Source organism: Trichomonas vaginalis, chromosome V, assembly GCF_026262505.1.
Source record: "Trichomonas vaginalis G3 chromosome V, whole genome shotgun sequence".
Lineage (NCBI taxonomy): Eukaryota > Parabasalia > Trichomonadida > Trichomonadidae > Trichomonas > Trichomonas vaginalis.
In genome coordinates, this window is record NC_067207.1 from 22,349,998 (window position 1) to 22,368,953 (window position 18,956).

The 18,956-nt window shown below is 34.4% G+C and overlaps 1 protein-coding gene and 2 pseudogenes across 3 annotated transcripts, besides 4 other annotated features; 2 read left to right on the forward strand and 1 right to left on the reverse strand.

The window, feature by feature from the left end:
- Positions 1-5,358: 5,358 nt before the first annotated feature.
- Positions 5,359-5,997: a mobile genetic element.
- A 23-nt stretch (positions 5,998-6,020) lies between these two features.
- Positions 6,021-7,652: a mobile genetic element.
- A 1,346-nt stretch (positions 7,653-8,998) lies between these two features.
- Positions 8,999-9,541: a mobile genetic element.
- A 738-nt stretch (positions 9,542-10,279) lies between these two features.
- On the forward strand, positions 10,280-15,389 carry TVAGG3_0383380 (I/LWEQ domain family; the record flags this gene model as incomplete). The annotated part of the gene is made up of 1 exon (XM_001307235.2): positions 10,328-15,307. One exon carries the CDS (start codon positions 10,328-10,330, stop codon positions 15,305-15,307), a length of 4,980 nt encoding a protein of 1,659 aa, XP_001307236.1.
- A 319-nt stretch (positions 15,390-15,708) lies between these two features.
- TVAGG3_0383390 lies at positions 15,709-16,654 on the reverse strand (annotated as a pseudogene). The gene has a single exon: positions 15,717-16,638. A coding segment is annotated over exon 1 (922 nt).
- A 668-nt stretch (positions 16,655-17,322) lies between these two features.
- TVAGG3_0383400 lies at positions 17,323-18,174 on the forward strand (annotated as a pseudogene). Its single transcript has one exon — positions 17,348-18,174. A coding segment is annotated over exon 1 (827 nt).
- Positions 18,175-18,232: 58 nt separating this feature from the next.
- Positions 18,233-18,956: part of a mobile genetic element that runs on past the window's edge.

Genomic DNA, 18,956 nt, shown 5'->3' on the forward strand with positions numbered 1-18,956 from the left:
AAATTGCTTGGTCTGACCCATATGGATTCGGATTTTATAATTCAGCAGTTCAGAAAAAAGATATTATTTATACGAATTCAAGTTTATATGCAACATATTATAAAGAAAATAGAACAGTTGTTATATCATCAACTAATGAGAGTAATAGATACGAATATCAAGATGAAATACTTAAAATGAACACGAACATAAACACGATCATATATCCTAAATCTGTATCAAAGATATCATCATCTTCTTTCAAACCTCTTAGTCACAATCAATTCACAGTTGATGATTTCACAAACTACACTACAATTTCTATCTATAACTTCAAATACACATTCCTGTGTCATCAATATTTCTCTTTACACGCTCCTTTATTAATTTTTTATGTTATTTTATATCATCACATCAAAAAAAAATGATTATAAAAGCCTGTGTTTTGAGTGAGTAATCATCGATTTTTCTGATATCATTGAGAAGTGCTATTCCAATGAGAGAAATTATAGTAATATTGAATTGAAATAAAAATTGATTCTTTTGCAATTTTCCATTAATCATTGTGATTCAATAGGGGAAAAATTTGCATAAAAAATTAACAATCAAATTTTCAATTGCCGCGGATTCATTTTGAATTATTCAGCATTGAATTATTAGGGCTCTATTTCGATTCAATCTAACTTACATGCTATTTTAGAACAAAAGTAGAAATATATAGTTATCATTCAAATTTTTTCAATTTTTTCCTAATTTAACTCATACATTTTTGAACGGGATATGATTGGGATGAGCCAACCAAAACACTTACAATCACTACTAGTGCAAATTCTATTGATAGTAACCAATGGGAGCATAAAATTGATGCGGTTCATATTAAAATCCATGGTCCGGTTAAAAAAATTGAAGATTCAGCATTTATGGATTATTACAAATTGGAAACAATTGAATTTCCTGATTCAGTTGAAGAGTTTGGTAATAACATCATCTCAAAATCTCAAATTACTGAAATTCACATTCCATTTCACCTTACTACGTTTCATCACAGAGGACCTCTTGAGTTTAATAATAAATTAGAAAAATACTCAATTGATGAGAATCAAGCGAATTTTCAAGTAAAAGACGGAATTTTGTACTCAAAAGATATGACGAAATTGGTAAATGTGCCACCAAATTACCAGTCTAAAATATTAACGATACCATATGGAGTAACTTCAATACTTCCAGGTGCAACAGGTTGTTTGCAAAATGTTGAGCATTTATATATACCGCAGACAGTCCAATCTATTACAGGTTTGTTATATGAGCCAAAATCAATTAAATCTATAACAATTTATCGAAAAGAAAATTCAACAAAAGAAATAGCATGGTATGATCCATATGGATTCGGATTTTATAATTCAGCAGTTCAGAAAAAAGATATTATTTATACGAATTCAAGTTTATATGCAACATATTACAAAGAAAATAGAACAGTTGTTATATCATCAACTAATGAGAGTAATAGATACGAATATCAAGATGAAATACTTAAAATGAACACGAACATAAACACGATCATATATCCTAAATCTGTATCAAAGATATCATCATCTTCTTTCAAACCTCTTAGTCACAATCAATTCACAGTTGATGATTTCACAAACTACACTACAATTTCTATCTATAACTTCAAATACACATTCCTGTGTCATCAATGTTTCTCTTTACCATCTTCAATTTCTTCTTCCTTATTTTTAATGTTGACATAGTAAAGAATCCTTTTGCATTTCTAATAATCAAATCCTCTTTATAACTTTTATAGATATAGTAGGATAAAAAGCAGATTATTATCTAATATTATCTAATATTCCATAAATTATTTTATTTTTTTGATGAAAATATCTTTATTTTATATCATAATGATAATACTATCGCTATTGCGCATTTCTGTTTTTCTTCAGTGTGAATTGATACTTACAACCATTCCAATGATATTCATTTATTGAATTAATACTAGCATCAAAATTATTTGAAAATCATTTATGAGTGTGTTGATTTCTTATGCAATCATTACGCATCCTAAAAAATATAATATTCAATTTTTGGTTTTTATATGGGGTGCAAAAAAAGCGCAAAACTGATTATTTAAAATTCGAATTTGACGATTATTTGGAGTTGACGATTATAAATAATCAAATCCATTAATAAAGTATAGCAACAATTGCGTATGCAAAATATATAAAAGAAAAAATAAATACATCTTTTGTCCACTTTACGCCGATAGATTTTTAAACGTCCAAATAATACGCAGTTTGAATGTAAAATAATCGGTTTTGTACTTTTAGGAAAACCCTAATTTTTTTTTTAATCTTATAAGATGCATTAGCATACAAGTATGATTGGGATCTGTCATCGAAAACTCTCACTATTACCACAAGTTCAGCATCATTTGAAGAACCTCAATCAGAGAAAAAACAAGAAGCAGTTCATATTAAAATTCAAGGTCCGGTTAAAAAGATAGGCGAATTTGCATTTACTGATTATGTTAAACTTGAAACAATCGAATTTCCTGATTCAGTTGAAGAATTTGGTAATAATATTATCACAAGTTCACAAATTAGAGAATTTCACATTCCGTATCATCTTAGAGTATTCCATACCAGTGAACCTCTCGAACATAATTATAAACTAGAAAAATATACAATAGATGAAAATCAACCGAATTATCAAGTACTAGATGGCATTTTATTCTCTAAAGATATGATAAATTAGTATGTGTTCCTCCAAATTATCAGTCTAAAATACTAACAGTTCCTTTTGGAGTAACTTCAATACTTTCCGGTTCTACAGAATGCTTACAAATAGTTGAGCATTTATATATACCTCAAACAGTCCAATCTATTACGGCGCTTTTATTTCGACCTAAAGCTATCAAATCTGTAACAATATATCGAAAGCAAAATCCATATGAAGAAATTGCTTGGTCTGACCCATATGGATTCGGATTTTATAATTCAGCAGTTCAGAAAAAAGATATTATTTATACGAATTCAAGTTTATATGCAACATATTATAAAGAAAATAGAACAGTTGTTATATCATCAACTAATGAGAGTAATAGATACGAATATCAAGATGAAATACTTAAAATGAACACGAACATAAACACGATCATATATCCTAAATCTGTATCAAAGATATCATCATCTTCTTTCAAACCTCTTAGTCACAATCAATTCACAGTTGATGATTTCACAAACTACACTACAATTTCTATCTATAACTTCAAATACACATTCCTGTGTCATCAATATTTCTCTTTACACGCTCCTTTATTAATTTTTTATGTTATTTTATAATCACATCAAAAAAAAATGATTATAAAAGCCTGTGTTTTGAGTGAGTAATCATCGATTTTTCTGATATCATTGAGAAGTGCTATTCCAATGAGAGAAATTATAGTAATATTGAATTGAAATAAAAATTGATTCTTTTGCAATTTTCCATTAATCATTGTGATTCAATAGGGGAAAAAATTTGCATAAAAAATTAACAATCAAATTTTCAATTGCCGCGGATTCATTTTGAATTATTCAGCATTGAATTATTAGGGCTCTATTTCGATTCAATCTAACTTACATGCTATTTTAGAACAAAAGTAGAAATATATAGTTATCATTCAAATTTTTTCAATTTTTTCCTAATTTAACTCATACATTTTTGAACGGGATATGATTGGGATGAGCCAACCAAAACACTTACAATCACTACTAGTGCAAATTCTATTGATAGTAACCAATGGGAGCATAAAATTGATGCGGTTCATATTAAAATCCATGGTCCGGTTAAAAAAATTGAAGATTCAGCATTTATGGATTATTACAAATTGGAAACAATTGAATTTCCTGATTCAGTTGAAGAGTTTGGTAATAACATCATCTCAAAATCTCAAATTACTGAAATTCACATTCCATTTCACCTTACTACGTTTCATCACAGAGGACCTCTTGAGTTTAATAATAAATTAGAAAAATACTCAATTGATGAGAATCAAGCGAATTTTCAAGTAAAAGACGGAATTTTGTACTCAAAAGATATGACGAAATTGGTAAATGTGCCACCAAATTACCAGTCTAAAATATTAACGATACCATATGGGGTAACTTCAATACTTCCAGGTGCAACAGGTTGTTTGCAAAATGTTGAGCATTTATATATACCGCAGACAGTCCAATCTATTACAGGTTTGTTATATGAGCCAAAATCAATTAAATCTATAACAATTTATCGAAAAGAAAATTCAACAAAAGAAATAGCATGGTATGATCCATATGGATTCGGATTTTATAATTCAGCAGTTCAGAAAAAAGATATTATTTATACGAATTCAAGTTTATATGCAACATATTACAAAGAAAATAGAACAGTTGTTATATCATCGACTAATGAGAATAATAGATACGAATATCAAGATGAAATACTCAAAATGAACACAAATATAAGCACGATCATATATCCTAAATCTGTATCCAAGATATCATCTTCCAACTTCAAAGCGCTCAGTTATAATCGTTTTGTTGTTGAAGATTTCACAGGCTATACTACAATCACGATCTCTGAATACAAATATTTGGCATTATGTGCTCAATATTTCTCTTTTCAATCATCTTTATTATTTTATATTTTAATGTTAAAGAGATAATTCATATGGATCTGCTGTAAAACCACTCTTCATGTTCTTTTTATGGAACCTTTCTAGTAACCATAGTCTGTGAGAGATTAAATTATTCATGAAGGAGGAATAAACAAGTGCATTATAAATAATAAAATGAAATTGAGAACAATTAGTAAATTAAGGCTCATTGATGAACAAGACTATAGCAGAATTCTGATGTTTGTATTGAGAATTGAGTATCAGGAAGTAAAAAGAAACAACAGTGTTACAATGTGCACAAATGATAGAGCATAAACTTCTTATTGATATACTTTTTTTAATTTTATGGCAATTTACATATGAGAAATTTCTGCTGATATTCTTTGATGTTCAGAGTAACGTTGGGCAAAATGATTATCAGCAATTTTATTTGAGAAATCAATTAATAAGTTCGAAAAAATCTAATATATCAAACAATATTTAAGATCTAAGTGGCATAATAATAAATGAAAATTGCATGTACATATCATAGATTTGCTTAATTAATCTTTTATTATCGGTATCATTTGTTACAAACCTATTATCTCTTTGGTTTGAAATGGTTAGATGATATACATATCAGTTAAATATGAATAAGTTATGATTATAAATTGATATATCTTTACTGAAGCGATTTTAATCATCAATTGTCTCACAATAAATATCTAAAAATCGATAGTTAATTGCCCTCCCGAAAAAATAATGGCAAACCCAAATTTTAGCTAAAAGTGACAGGGAAAAAAACGTTTAGTATTAAAAAAAAGACCGATGAGAGCTTCGTTCGAAATATAGAGGGAACTGAGAATGCGCAACCATTCTCAGGGAATATTGGATGCTATTCCCGTTCCCTCTGTATGGAAAATTGAGGTTTTCAAAGGGAGTTAAAATAATATCAAATTTATACTAATTTACTTCAAAATACAAAAGTATTTGACAGCTAAAATTAGTTACTTTAGCAAGCCTATCAATACCCTTTTACGATTATTGTTACTTTTTCGAAATAAAAGTAAAAGCAAATTTATACTAATTTACTTCAAAATACAAAAGTATTTGACAGCTAAAATTAGTTACTTTAGCAAGCCTATCAATACCCTTTTACGATTATTGTTACTTTTTCGAAATAAAAGTAAAAGCAAATTTATACTAATTTACTTCAAAATACAAAAGTATTTGACAGCTAAAATTAGTTACTTTAGCAAGCCCATCAATACCCTTTTACGATTATTGTTACTTTTTCGAAATAAAATAAATTTATTATCAAAAACCTTTTTTTTTCTTAGTAAAAATAAAAATTTATTTTATATCAAGTTTTTATTCATAAATTTTTAATGTTGTATAAATTTATTAAAATTTACGTACATATTAAGGGTATAGTAAACTCAAAATTCTAGAGTTTTGAGAGTGCCAATAAACTCTATAGGCCTATATATATATATTATTTAAAGGAGAGGTTACGCCATAATATTTGATATTATAAATTATTAATTCAAAATAAAAGTAGAAAATGAAACTAATTTTATTCTAACCTATATAAATATATCAATAATCTAAAATGATTATAGTCTGAACTATATTTTACCAGATTATCAAATATAAGAGAAATGAAATAAGGCATAAAAATATCATAGCATAATTATTGGATAAATGCATTAATAAATTATTTATATCATAATGAGAAAAAATCAAAATAAGAAAATGAGCATAATAATAATTTAATTAAAAACAAAAACAATAAATAAAATGTAATTTTCGTTAATCAAAGTCATCAATGTCTTCGTCTTCTGATTCCCATTCGGACTTGAAAACTTGATAATCTCCTCCTGGTACACTCTGAATGGATTTTTTGTATTTGTTCTGTTTTTTAGAACCTTTTGTAACAGTTTTTTGTTTCAATATCATTTTGGAGTAACAATTCTCTTCAAATGATTTGACACAATCTTCTGGAAGTGGGGAAGATGTAATGCTTTTTGTATATCTCCGAGAAAATGCTCTGGATCATTCCATTCTAAGATTGCAACGTTAACTCTAATGTTAATGTTCTTCCAGGCTCTTGATTTGTCCAAATAGCATGCAATTTTGGAGTTAAACGCTTCATTCATGCAGGTAGATCCAATGGAAGAAACTTTGGAAACTATGGGTGTCCATTTGTGAACCCAGTCATAGAGCATGAATTGAAGTTGGATCGAATTGACACCTTTTTGCCATTCAAAGCATTTGTAATTGTGCGGTTCGCAAAAAGAATGATTGCCTACGTAATGGTAGACACAATTCTCCACATTTTCGTACGTTTGTCAATATTTTCTTCGGCAAAACATGACCAAAGCCACATACTTAGGCTTGCATTCAGACCCCAGAAAGGTCTCTCTATTTTTTCAATCTTCTGAGTCTTGTCGTTGAAAACTTCAACTGTCTTATGAGAAGCTGAGAACTTTGTAAAATCTTTTGAGATATTTTTTGATACATGACCTGGATCGAATCTTTCAAGATGAGAGACGCCAAATTCTTTAAAGACAGAGACACTTTTGTTATCTCGGTCTTTAATAATCTCTTTAACATCTTTCAAGATATTGTATTTCTTTAATTGCTTCAAGATGATTCGAGTTCCAGCACTTTCCATATTGTTGGAAGCTCCGGAATACTGAGCATGCTGTCTGTTTCCACCAATATGGTTGATGTTCACGCATGCAAGAACTCTTTTTGTGACAGCATCGAGCGCAGTTACTGTACAACTTGGCGAGTTTCGCCTGTGCGTCCATCTTGCATCAATGGATAAGTAACCACTGAAGGACTTTCTCGACAGCATTAGGGAAATACTTTTAAGTCTTCTAATCTTATCGTCACAAAATCTCTGTTGTCTCATGACACCACTCTTCACAGGGGGCTTAGTTCCACAAAGAGAAAGAAAGCGAGCACCTTTTGTATATGGCATTCCGGTCATTATGCAAGCACCAAGCATCTGTCGCGCTGAGAGTCGACGACGTTCGTGGAGTAAAATGTTATGCATTGCCTTTGTTTTCCGTTTTGGTGAACAATATGGCCCATACAACAACAAAAAAATGAAATCCCGCCAAAAGTGAAAATTGAATAAAAAGTAATAATTAATAAATATATACTATATCATTAGATGAATATTTTGGAATAACATTTTAAAATCGAGGTTTTTCAATGGATAACGGTTCAATCAAAAATTTGACCCCATTTTAGAATCTACATTAAAAATGGAACATTTCTGTCGTTTCAAAATTCCAAAATAACGTTTCTATTCCTCTCAAAAGTAAAAATAAACTTTATTGGGGAAAAATATTTTTATTTTCCAAAAAAAATGAAAACCTTAAATGCAAATCTAATTTTGATGCTTTTGTTTGTGATTTTTTGGATTTCGAAAAAAATTTGAAAATTTCAGACAAGTTACCATTAACACTAATACGTTTCAGCGAGTCGGTCCCATCAGAGAAATTTTCATAAATCGGCGATATAATTTATTATTTCAGCAAAATATTCTCAGATCCAACTAGAATAAGGTCAAATTATACAAATTTAGCAAAGGCTAGTTATCCTACCTATTCAATTAACTTTAATTTTAAATAATTCAAGACAATTCTCAAAATTACCTTAATAATCGCGTTCTCTTCGCAAAATGACGATTCATCATTCACTACCAGCATAACTGAGGGCTTGTGCTCACAGAATAATACAGATAATTTACTTATTAATGCAAAATTTAGTACCAAAAGGTAATCATAGAAGATACAAAAAAAGTTTCTTTATTTTGATTGCTGATTTTATTTCTTCTAAAATTTACCAAATCTAAAAAATCCAAAATTGAATGCTATTGAATTTCATGTTTATGTAACATATACTATTTATTATATAAGGAATAAAAATTTTATAGTTTTAATCAAAAATAAAGGTGTACTAAATGCATACAAAACAAGGTATTTTTTACTCATCCAAAATATGTTAACAGTGCTATTTATATAATCAATATCCGAATTTCGAAATCATTTTGATGAAATCTTTATTTTAAAATTGAGTTGACTGTTAAAATCACCCGAGAAGAGGGATTATCTCAATGAAAAGTGCATAAAATAGCAAACGCACAAGATGGCACTATGCAGCTTTATATTGTTATACAGGATGAACATATAAAATGTTTGGAAAACACTTACTTCGTTCTACAAATGTGTATCTCTTTATATCAAAGATTCTTCTCAAATTATTGAGAGACTTCTCTCAAAAAAAGGAAAATTTGATAACTAAAAAAATTATGGCATAACCTCTCGTTTTGCATAGATATATATTTACATGGTCACAGAGCTTATTTTCATTGTCAAAACTTACTACTTTACGTACATATTAAGGTACTTATCTTCTACATATATAATCTTCATTAGATATATACATAATAAATAAAATTCATAAAACATTAAAAATCAAAAAATTAGATGAACCTTGGCAATTAAACTTTATTAAATAATAGTTGTTTATAAATTATATTATATTATTATTTAATATTATTTTGATAATGAAGATTTTATTTTGCAATAATATAAACGAAATTTTTTACCTTATGAACTTTTGATGGAAATATGCAAATTTAAAATAATAAAGAAAGCCGCGAGCGAAGCGATCGGCTTAGTTCGAAGATTTTGATTCAAATCTTTGCTGATCTGTAATTCGCGGAAGCCGCGAGCGAATCGAGCGGCTTAGGTCTAAGATTTTGATTCAAATCTTTGCTTATATTCCTTAAATTCTTTATGAAACTCGCAACAGTTCCATAAAAAATTTTAAATTCTAAACTGTCGAAATTACCGATCGGTAATCACACCCTTCACGAGTGTGTCACTTTTACAGGCGTGTCACTTTTAGCTAAAATTACCCCTACTCAAAAATAATTTCCTCGAATAATTAAAATTAAAAAAATGAGAAATACTAATTTTATGATAATTTTAAATATTTGATTAGATGTATATATTATCTTTAATGAAATTTATTGATTGGATTACAATTAAAATTTTCAATATGATCTCAAATAAAAAATATGAAAAATATTGTTCTAAAAATAATTTTGATCTTAAAATACAATAAAATCATTTCGATAAATAGCGGTTTGACAACTTTTCAGGGATAACCACTTTTTATGGGACCTTTCTTATTGGGCAAATACAAGAAGTGCAGTATGTATTTAGTATTTTATTTTTTTTCAACTAATAACCCTATTATCGCAGATATTTAGGAAATAATTTCAATCAAAAAATCTTGAATAATAAGAATTAGTCTTTCACATCAAAAGTATATATTTCACATCATCCATGCATTTGTTAAAAGGTAAAAAATGTATGGTTATGCTTAAAGGGATTATGAAATCAATCATAAGTCATGATTTTTTAAAACCAGACGACCATATCCTTGCACTCGTGGATGCAAAGCAAGTCTTGGAATTAAATAGTTTGCTTCGATATAAATTAAAACACTGCTCCAATCATGAGTGAGACGTAAAATTTCCTAGGCTGATCAAAAAAATATCATTTTACATTTTCCGAATTATGATAGTCTATTATCATAGAATAATCCCATCAAGAATTATGGGATATAATCACTTCACTTTGAGACAAAAGTTAATCGTTTTCGATTCAAAATTTATGAGAAAAGAAGAAATAAAAATATCTGTGGATGAGAGGATACACTCAGTTTATTACCTCCTTATCCAAATTCAAATTAACAAAGCCAGAGGACTTAGTTACGAGAGATACTGTCTCTTTCGTGCTGTCTCCATATGGTTTTACAGCGAATAGAACTCTCATTTTGGCATCTTATATTCCACAACTCCTTAAAGTTATTCAAGATCACATTCCATATACACCATCTGGTGGCCAGCCTATTATTTATTCGAGTTATCAAAAAATCCAAGCTCTTTGGGGAGTATTACTTCAATATGCCGAAAAGGTCGAGCCGAAGTTACCACAAGCAAATAAGATCATCAAAGGTATTAATGAAGCAAAAGATTATTTCTTAACTCTCGAAAAGACAATGGTAACCCTTGGAGGAAGCTCTGCCCCATCCGTTGCTCAGATTCTTCAGGACGTTCAGAAATCTGTCAGCTGGGTTGAGAATCATGCAAACGCCATCGTTCAGAATCTTACAATTTACGAGCAACAACAAGCTCCAAAAGCACCAAAACTCGATAATTCCAAACTCGAACTTTACCACGCTTTAGCTGCTTTTTATGTCGCTTTCGACCAGCTTGCTGTTAACCTCATTTTCTTATCTACCGTAGAAAATATCAAAGCCCAGGCCGACGCTTTTATGAAATGGGGTCAACAAGTCTTCAACGTTTGCGGCACAATCGCCGAGCATTCATCCGATATGGCAAAGGTTACCGCCGATATCACACAAATCCTCGGAACCTTCATTTTCCCACTTTATAAATTTGTTGCTGCTTTCCAACAACCATTGAACAACACCGTCGAGTTCACAGACATCACAAAGGCAATTGTATCATTCGCACAAACTCTCAACTTATTTGTCGTTAAGCTTAAGCTTAAAGAACTTACAGATGTAATTAAGAACTTTACCGGAGCGTTCCTTCAGAACAAGTCGCTCGAAGAAATGCTTAAGCAGTCAAGTCTCCTTGCCCAGTTCTTCGCTCCATTCGGTTACGGTCAGAATATGGATGTTGTCACATCACTTATCGCAATGACAAGTATTTGTGCCTCGAATCCAGAAATGACTGCCCAGGTTATTGCTTCTATTGCAAGATTCGCAAGCTACGTCTTCCCATCCCTTACAGAAGCTGAAGATCTTCTTAATACTCTTGCCCTCAAGATTACAGACATCACAAAGTCCATATTCACAGAGTCACGTCAAGCAATGCTTCAACTCATCAACATTATCGATGCAAACCTTGAATACTTCAACGATGAATACCTTGGCGAGATTAATTACGTTCTTCAGACATCGAAGACCATTTTGGACTTCATTCCAACCGATCCAAACTTCGTTAACCAGCAGCAGCTCTTCTTCGATGCGCTTGGTTCCCTTCCATCTCCATTATCAAAACTTGCATCAACATGCACTGAACCAGACATCAAAGTCCAGATGCAGCAACACTGCGAGAAGCTCACCCATGCAGGTAACAGATACGCCAACTGGTTACTCCAGTTCTATCTTACCACATCTGCAACAGTTCACTTAAGAGCGGACACTGTCCAAGGAATTTTGTCCTTCCCGATGGGTATTTTCCAGACAATGTCAATGCAGCAGTACATTGCCAGCACAACAGAAGCTGTCAAGACAATCCAGACAATCATGGGCTCTGCTCCTGTTCTTCAGTCATTTGAAGCTGATGGAATTGTCAAATTAATCAACCAATTGAACAATTTCGCACAGCCAGGACAGCAGTTCATTGATCTCTCCAACAGAAACGCTGAATCCCCATCATTCCCACTCTTCAAGATCGCTTCAACAGCTCTTGCAAAGGCAAACACAAGATTACCATCAATGGCCAGCCAATTAGCATCATTGATGAACTTTGCCAATGCAGAAGCTTTTGTCTGCTCGATCATTTCATTCACAACACGTGCAATTGCTTTGTCACAGTCTGTTCAACAACTTGTCGACAGAGCTGATGTCACAGCACTCTATTTCATGTCTATTCCATTCACAATGGCTTTGTTAGTTGACTCCTTCCAGCAGAAGCAGCAACCACTCGCTGAACCACTCACAGGATCAATTAACTTTCTCAAGTCAACGACAGAAGTTATTTGGCCACTTGTCAAATCCATTGCATCAGGCGAAGACAACAAGGATAGAGTGAACCTTCCAACATTCTTCCAGAAATTCATCACAAATCTCAATGATTTGCTCGCATCAATTGCACAGTTGCCACAGCCAGTTCTCGCTTACAAGATCCCAGCAGACATACAGGAGATCAAGAAGTTCGATGCCATGGCTGATAACATCCACTCAACACTCGTCAAATCATTCGCTAAGTACATCATCAGAAGACTTAAACGCTCAAAGTCTTCTGATGCAAGATCTGTTTTGATGCAGTGGTTCGATGCAACACAGGTACAGACAGTCGAAGTCGCAGATGGCCTCAAGAAGATGAACAACGCCATCATGAAACTCATCACTTCAGCGACAACAGACAGATCTGCATTCCTCGAAGCATTCACATCTCTCTCTGTTTCCCTCGCAGCCACAGAGAACTCTTACGGTAAGACAGTTTCTCCACACATCCAGAAACTCCACAAGGAACTCGTTGATCTAATCATAGAACTCCTCGAGAACGCAAGAGGCACTGCACAAGCACAGTACATGAAGATCATCGCCTGTGCAACACAGATCAGAGCTTTGGCACCAATTTCCAAACTGAAGCAGAAGGAAATCGAGAAGTACTCTGCAACAATCATCCAACAGGTAATCAACGCATTGAACGTCCTCAGAATGAAAGGAAAGGATGCAACACTCCAAGATTCAATTGCTGCTGTCGAAGCACTCTCTGAATTCGCTGCTTTGTCATTGGTTGCACCACAAGATATCGATGCTTCCAGCTTATTGAAGTCAATCACACAGTCAAAGAGTGACCATACATTGGTATCGTTCATCCAGAAGTTCTCTGAGAAACTCGCACACTTAGAACCATCAATGTTCTACCAGTTGGAAGGAATCAGAGACTCCGATACTGTCTGCGATTTCGTTTACGACAAGGCTGAGTTGTTCCGCGATGAAGTCAACCTTTTGTTGACATTCGCAAAGACTCCAAAGGCTGATCAGCTCCCACAAGTTTATGTATCTCTCAAGAAGATGTTGGTTTGTGCAGCAGATGCAACAGTCCTTACAATGCACTCCCTCATGTTGGGTGGCCTCGCTTTCACACCTTTGTCTCGTGTTTTGGTTGAGTGTTTCGCTGAATTGATGACAATATTCGTAGAGTTTGTTGTTTTGGCTGAGAAGATCCCGACATCAAAGACAGATCTTTCTGCAGACATCAGACGTCTCAACCGTAAGATGTCAAAGCAGTTCGATACTTTGATCAACATTGTCGAATCTCCACAGAGACCAACAGGCGAAATCAACGAATTCGACCAGACACGTAACCAAATGTACGCTGACTTGTCAACAGCAGCCATCCAATTGGCCAGACTTGCTGCTCTCTCAGCCAACGCTTTGGTTCCTGAAATGTGGGTCGGAACACGTGGTGAAATCGTCGACACATTGAATGCCGCTATTTCCCAGTTGACAGCATCTGTTTCTGCCGTCAGAGGCAAGGCTGTCGGTGCATCCAGCACAGAGTTAGGTACACAGTTCTCCGCATTGACAAAGGGAATTCCAGATATCCAGAAGGCATCAGAGACACTCAATTTCGTTTCTCCATTTGCTTCAAACAAACTCTTCCCATCATTGAAGAACATCTCAACAACACTTTTGGGAATCACAAAGATCTCTCCATTCCTCACAGACAGGATCATCATCGAACCAGATCCAGCATCAGCCGCCAAAGTCCCAGAGAAGTACGAGTTGCCACCACTCCCAGACAAAGCGATCTCTCCAACAGACGCTCTCGATGAAATGGATCTCGCAAAGAGACAGCTCGAACAAGGCATCACTGAGTTCAAGAAGGTCACTGATGCCAACCTTACTCCATCTGGTGAACTTCTCCACGCTTTGTTGACACTCACAAAGCTCGCAAACTCATTCGCGGAGAAGGCATTAGGTATGGCAAGAGCAACAGCAGATACAAGATCACAGGTCGAACAGCAGGCCACATTGCACGGCTTCTCTAATGCTATCACTGCATTACAGAACGCAATGAGATCTAGATTGCTCAGAGCACCTAACTTCGAGAGAGAAATGGAAGACGCAATCAACTCATTGAGAAACTCATCAGATTCATCAATGAGAGTCGCCGTCGATGCATCAAAGATCGAAGTCAACGCTGCTCCAGAAGACGAGTCAATGGATGAAGTTACAAGAGAACTCGCTGCTACATCAAAGGCTATCGAAGACATGACATCAAGACTTTCCCAGTTCGCTCAACAAGTCGATGTCGTTCAGCCAGTTGATGAAACACACGAAATCCCAGACATCCAGGCAGCTGCAGGCACTCTTCCAGCATTCCTTGTCGCTTCTGCACAGCCAATCTTCCAGGCTACAGCAAAGATCCTCGTCCGTGCAAGAGAAATCACTGCACAGCTCATCGCCAAGTTCGGAAAGATCGATAACGAAGCAGGTATGATCAAGGTCGCTCAGGATTTGACAGAGGCTGCTGAGTTGCTTATCATTTGCGCAGAAATTCTCGTCAACGGTGGCGAAGAAGACGCAGAATTCAAGGTCATCGCTGCAGCAAGAATCATCAAGGGTGCTGTCGCTTCCCTCGTCGCACAAGTTCTCGTTAAGGGTGGTGATGCAGAAGGTATCATGTCCATGCAGGTTAAGATTGTCGCGAGACACACAGACGCCATCATCGCAATGGCTGAAAAGATCGTCACAGAGAAGCTGAACGAGGCAGACGCAAAGGCTCCAAAGAAGGCTGTAAAGAACCCGATGATTCAGAAGCTCAACATGCAACAGACAGTCAACCAACAGCGCAAGGTTCTCCAGGAAGAAGAAAAGAACTTGTACACATTCCGTCGCCGTGGAAACAAGTAAATTTCTTGATCAGTCATCGAAAAAGCGTTTTTTTGATTATCGTTTTTTTAATAAACAAATAAGGAAAGATATAATTTTTTTAATTAAAACAAATAACCATTCTTGTTAATGGTGTTTATATTTTTATAACAAAAGCCTAATGTTAGTAAATTAGATTGGCAATTAAGGATATATTCATTGGATCGTTTCATTTTATGGAAAGGAATGGGATTTTAGTAGTAACAAAGCAAATTTTTCATATAACGAATTAAATATTTTGAATAATCATGAAAGAACTCGTATTTCAAATCGAGAAGCAAATAAGATAGAACTACTTACTTATGAAAACAAATTAACTCACGAAAGAATAAAAAAAATTAAAAAAAATTATTAAATTAATTCAACAACCAAACCAAATTAAGTAACTACTTTACTTACGTGGTGGAAGTCCAGCAGCGGCAAGATGTTCGTTAAGGATCTTGCGCTTCTCTTCGAAGGAGAGCTTCTTTGTCTGTGGCTTCTTTGGAGCGTGCTTCTGCTTCATCTCCTCAGCGTGTTTCTTCTTATCAGCAATAACTGTAGCAGCTGGGTTCTTTCTAATGGCAGCATGAGCATCCTTATAAATCTTTTCTAATGAATCAGCAGTAATACCAGCCTTAACATAACGAGAGAATTGCTTGTTATACTTCTCTTCGGATTCCTTCTTAAGCTTGCGCATGTAATCAGCAACAGCGCCACCAAGGATGTAGTACTGGTTGCCCTTAACGATCTTTTCAGCTGGGACGTCCTTGCGGTCCTTGCCAGCATCCTTGTCCTTCTTGTCGAACTTGCAGGCGAGGCGGCAGACGTTGTGTGGGATGAAGAGGCCACCATCGACGGCACCCTTCATGACGGAGAAGACCTTAGCGCCTGTTGTTGTACGAGCAAGACCAACATCGAGGATGACCTTGAATGGGCGTCTGTTCTCTTCATCGTTGAGGTATTCCTCTGTGATCTCTGTCTTGAAGACATCGGCGAGCTTCATCTGTGTGAGGAAGCGGCGAGCAACAAGAAGACCTGTAGCATAAGCAGCTGGGTAGTTGGAAAGACTTGATGCCGTACTTTGGAAGTTCTGTGGAGAGAGCCTGGCAGACTGTCTTATCACCTGTGAGTTCGGCAACAACGATCTGAGCGATAACCTTTGTGTTTGTGATACGAGCGACAAGGCGGTACTTGGCAGCACCATACTTTGTCTTGTCTTGCTGGATGAGCTGAGTACGCTGGACGTAGTCAGTCTTAGCCTCACGCCGCCTGCGGAACTTTGTTTGGAAACGTGAGAAGTAGCCAGCATTCTTGACGAGCTTTGCAGACATCAGGAAAAGAGAGAGACCAAAACCGTAGACCCTCTCTCAATTTTTTCTGAACAAAAATTGACCTCTTGTAAAGTTTTGTATCGGCCATGACAAAAAGCGAAATATTAATCATTATCATGAATTTAGCATGCGCAGTAACCATATTTGATCTTTCTTCAGGCATTGTATATCTATACTGCTATTGTATGCATTTTCATTTTTATTTCTTTGTTATAAATAGGTATAGTCAGAATTTGATCTTATTTCCTAGAGTATTAAAGGTTATGATGAGATTTCTTTAATATAATCATAAAATTTACAGAATGATAGAGAAAATTAAGGAATTTTACATATATTATAACCAGAAATTACATTTTTTATCTTTTTTATACCTAAAACGCGAATGCCTCTAAAAATAGAGATATCAAGCAAAATATTGAATGAAGAGTGAGGTGAGAATTAGAATGATTGAATCTAAGCATCCGATTTAGAATCTAATAACCTAATGCTATCTATATAATAATAAGAAATTGAGCCAAAATAGCGCGGACAAACATAAGAGAATTTGAAATTAGAAAATATCAAAAGAAAAATGAGTTTTAAAAAAGAAATTACCTGTAATATCATATCGAATGTGCCATTTAACCAATGAGTGTTCAGGTGATGCCTCCCATTTTCAAAAAAAAAATTAATAAACGAAAATCTCTAAAATCACCTGACCACATTTGAAATGGCAGCAAATAAGTTATCATTTAATGGCTTTTTCAAGGACGGCACCCGCTATTTCTCCGGTGTAGATGAAGTTCTCCTTCAGAACATCGACGCAGTTGTTGATTTAAGCGAACTCACACGCACGTCGATTGGTCCGAACGGTATGAAGAAAATTATCAAAAACCACTTTGGCAAACTCTATGTTACTGGTGATGCAGCCACCATCTTGAACGAGGCTGAAATCCAGCATCCGCCGCCAAGATGCTTGTCACCGCATCACAGATGCAAGCTGAGCAAGTTGGCGATGGCACAAACTTTGTTTTAGTTTTCGGTGGTGAGCTTCTTCGCCGTGCTACTGAGCTTGTTCGTGCCGGTATCAACACAAAAGATATTGTTGCAGGCTACCAGAAAGCACTTGCCGAAGCACTTCGCATTCTTCCAACACTTGATCTTGGCAATAAATTCAACGTTGACGACAAAGCATCCGTTGCTGCTTGCTTAAAGACACCACTCTCCTCACACCAGTACTTAGACGCTGACTTCCTTTCAAACATTGCTGCGGAAGCATGTTTGATGGCATATCCAAACCACAATCTTCGCTTCAACGTCGACAACGTCCGCTACGCTAAAGCACTTGGTGGTTCTATCCAAGACTCGTTTGTTGTCAAAGGCTTTGCTATTCCACGTGAAGTTGTTGGCACCATCCGCCGCAAAGACGACGTCAAGATTGCTCTTTACACATGCTCTTTCGACTTTGCCGAGACGGACACAAAGATGAACACCGTTTTCACATCCGGCAAGCAGATGGAACAGTTTGCTCTTTCCGAGGAGAACCGCATGGAATAAATTTGTGAAAAGTGAAACATTATATAATGTTTTCGACCAAGAAGACTAACAATTTTCCGAATAAAAACTTCATTTATACTAAACATCTTCAGGGCTAGAAGGCACGAAGTGCCTGGAAGCCCCACTACCTTTTTTTTTTTTTTTTTTTTTATATTAATATAAAAAAAGTCTCTTAATATCTATATTTCATATTTTTATCGATTTTTAAAGTTTTTGCGAAAAGTATTCAATTATTTTTGCTATTTTGTCGGGTAAATGTCAGATTTGCGACATTTTCTGATATGATATTCAGATTCTACGTTGATAATAATGCTTATAGAACCCTCTTGCTATTGTGTCAAAAGTGCGAAACCGATAGCAAAAATATCTCGCAATTCAAAATTGAGATATTGAGTGAATTATGCATTATAGAGATTAAAAATCTGATTTGTGGAAAACATCTCATCAGTTTCTAGCTAATTCAAAAATCTTTACTATCTTATTCGATTAAAATGAAAAGGGAATAGGTTCATTATGCCTTTAAAGGACAGCCCTATAATATAATCATAGTTTCGCTCAATATGCAGCATTTTTTTTTCGAAATCTATGGTCAATGTCCTAAATACTGATTGCTTTTGCATTCATATCTCTTACATTTTCTATACCCACATCACTATTCATTGCTATTCCTATCTTTTTCATTTTTTGTTTGTTTCTCATAATTTCTCAAAAAACATGATAACTTTGATATTTGTAAATATCATACTTTTAACGTAAATAAGAACTTGACCTATTAAGAAAAG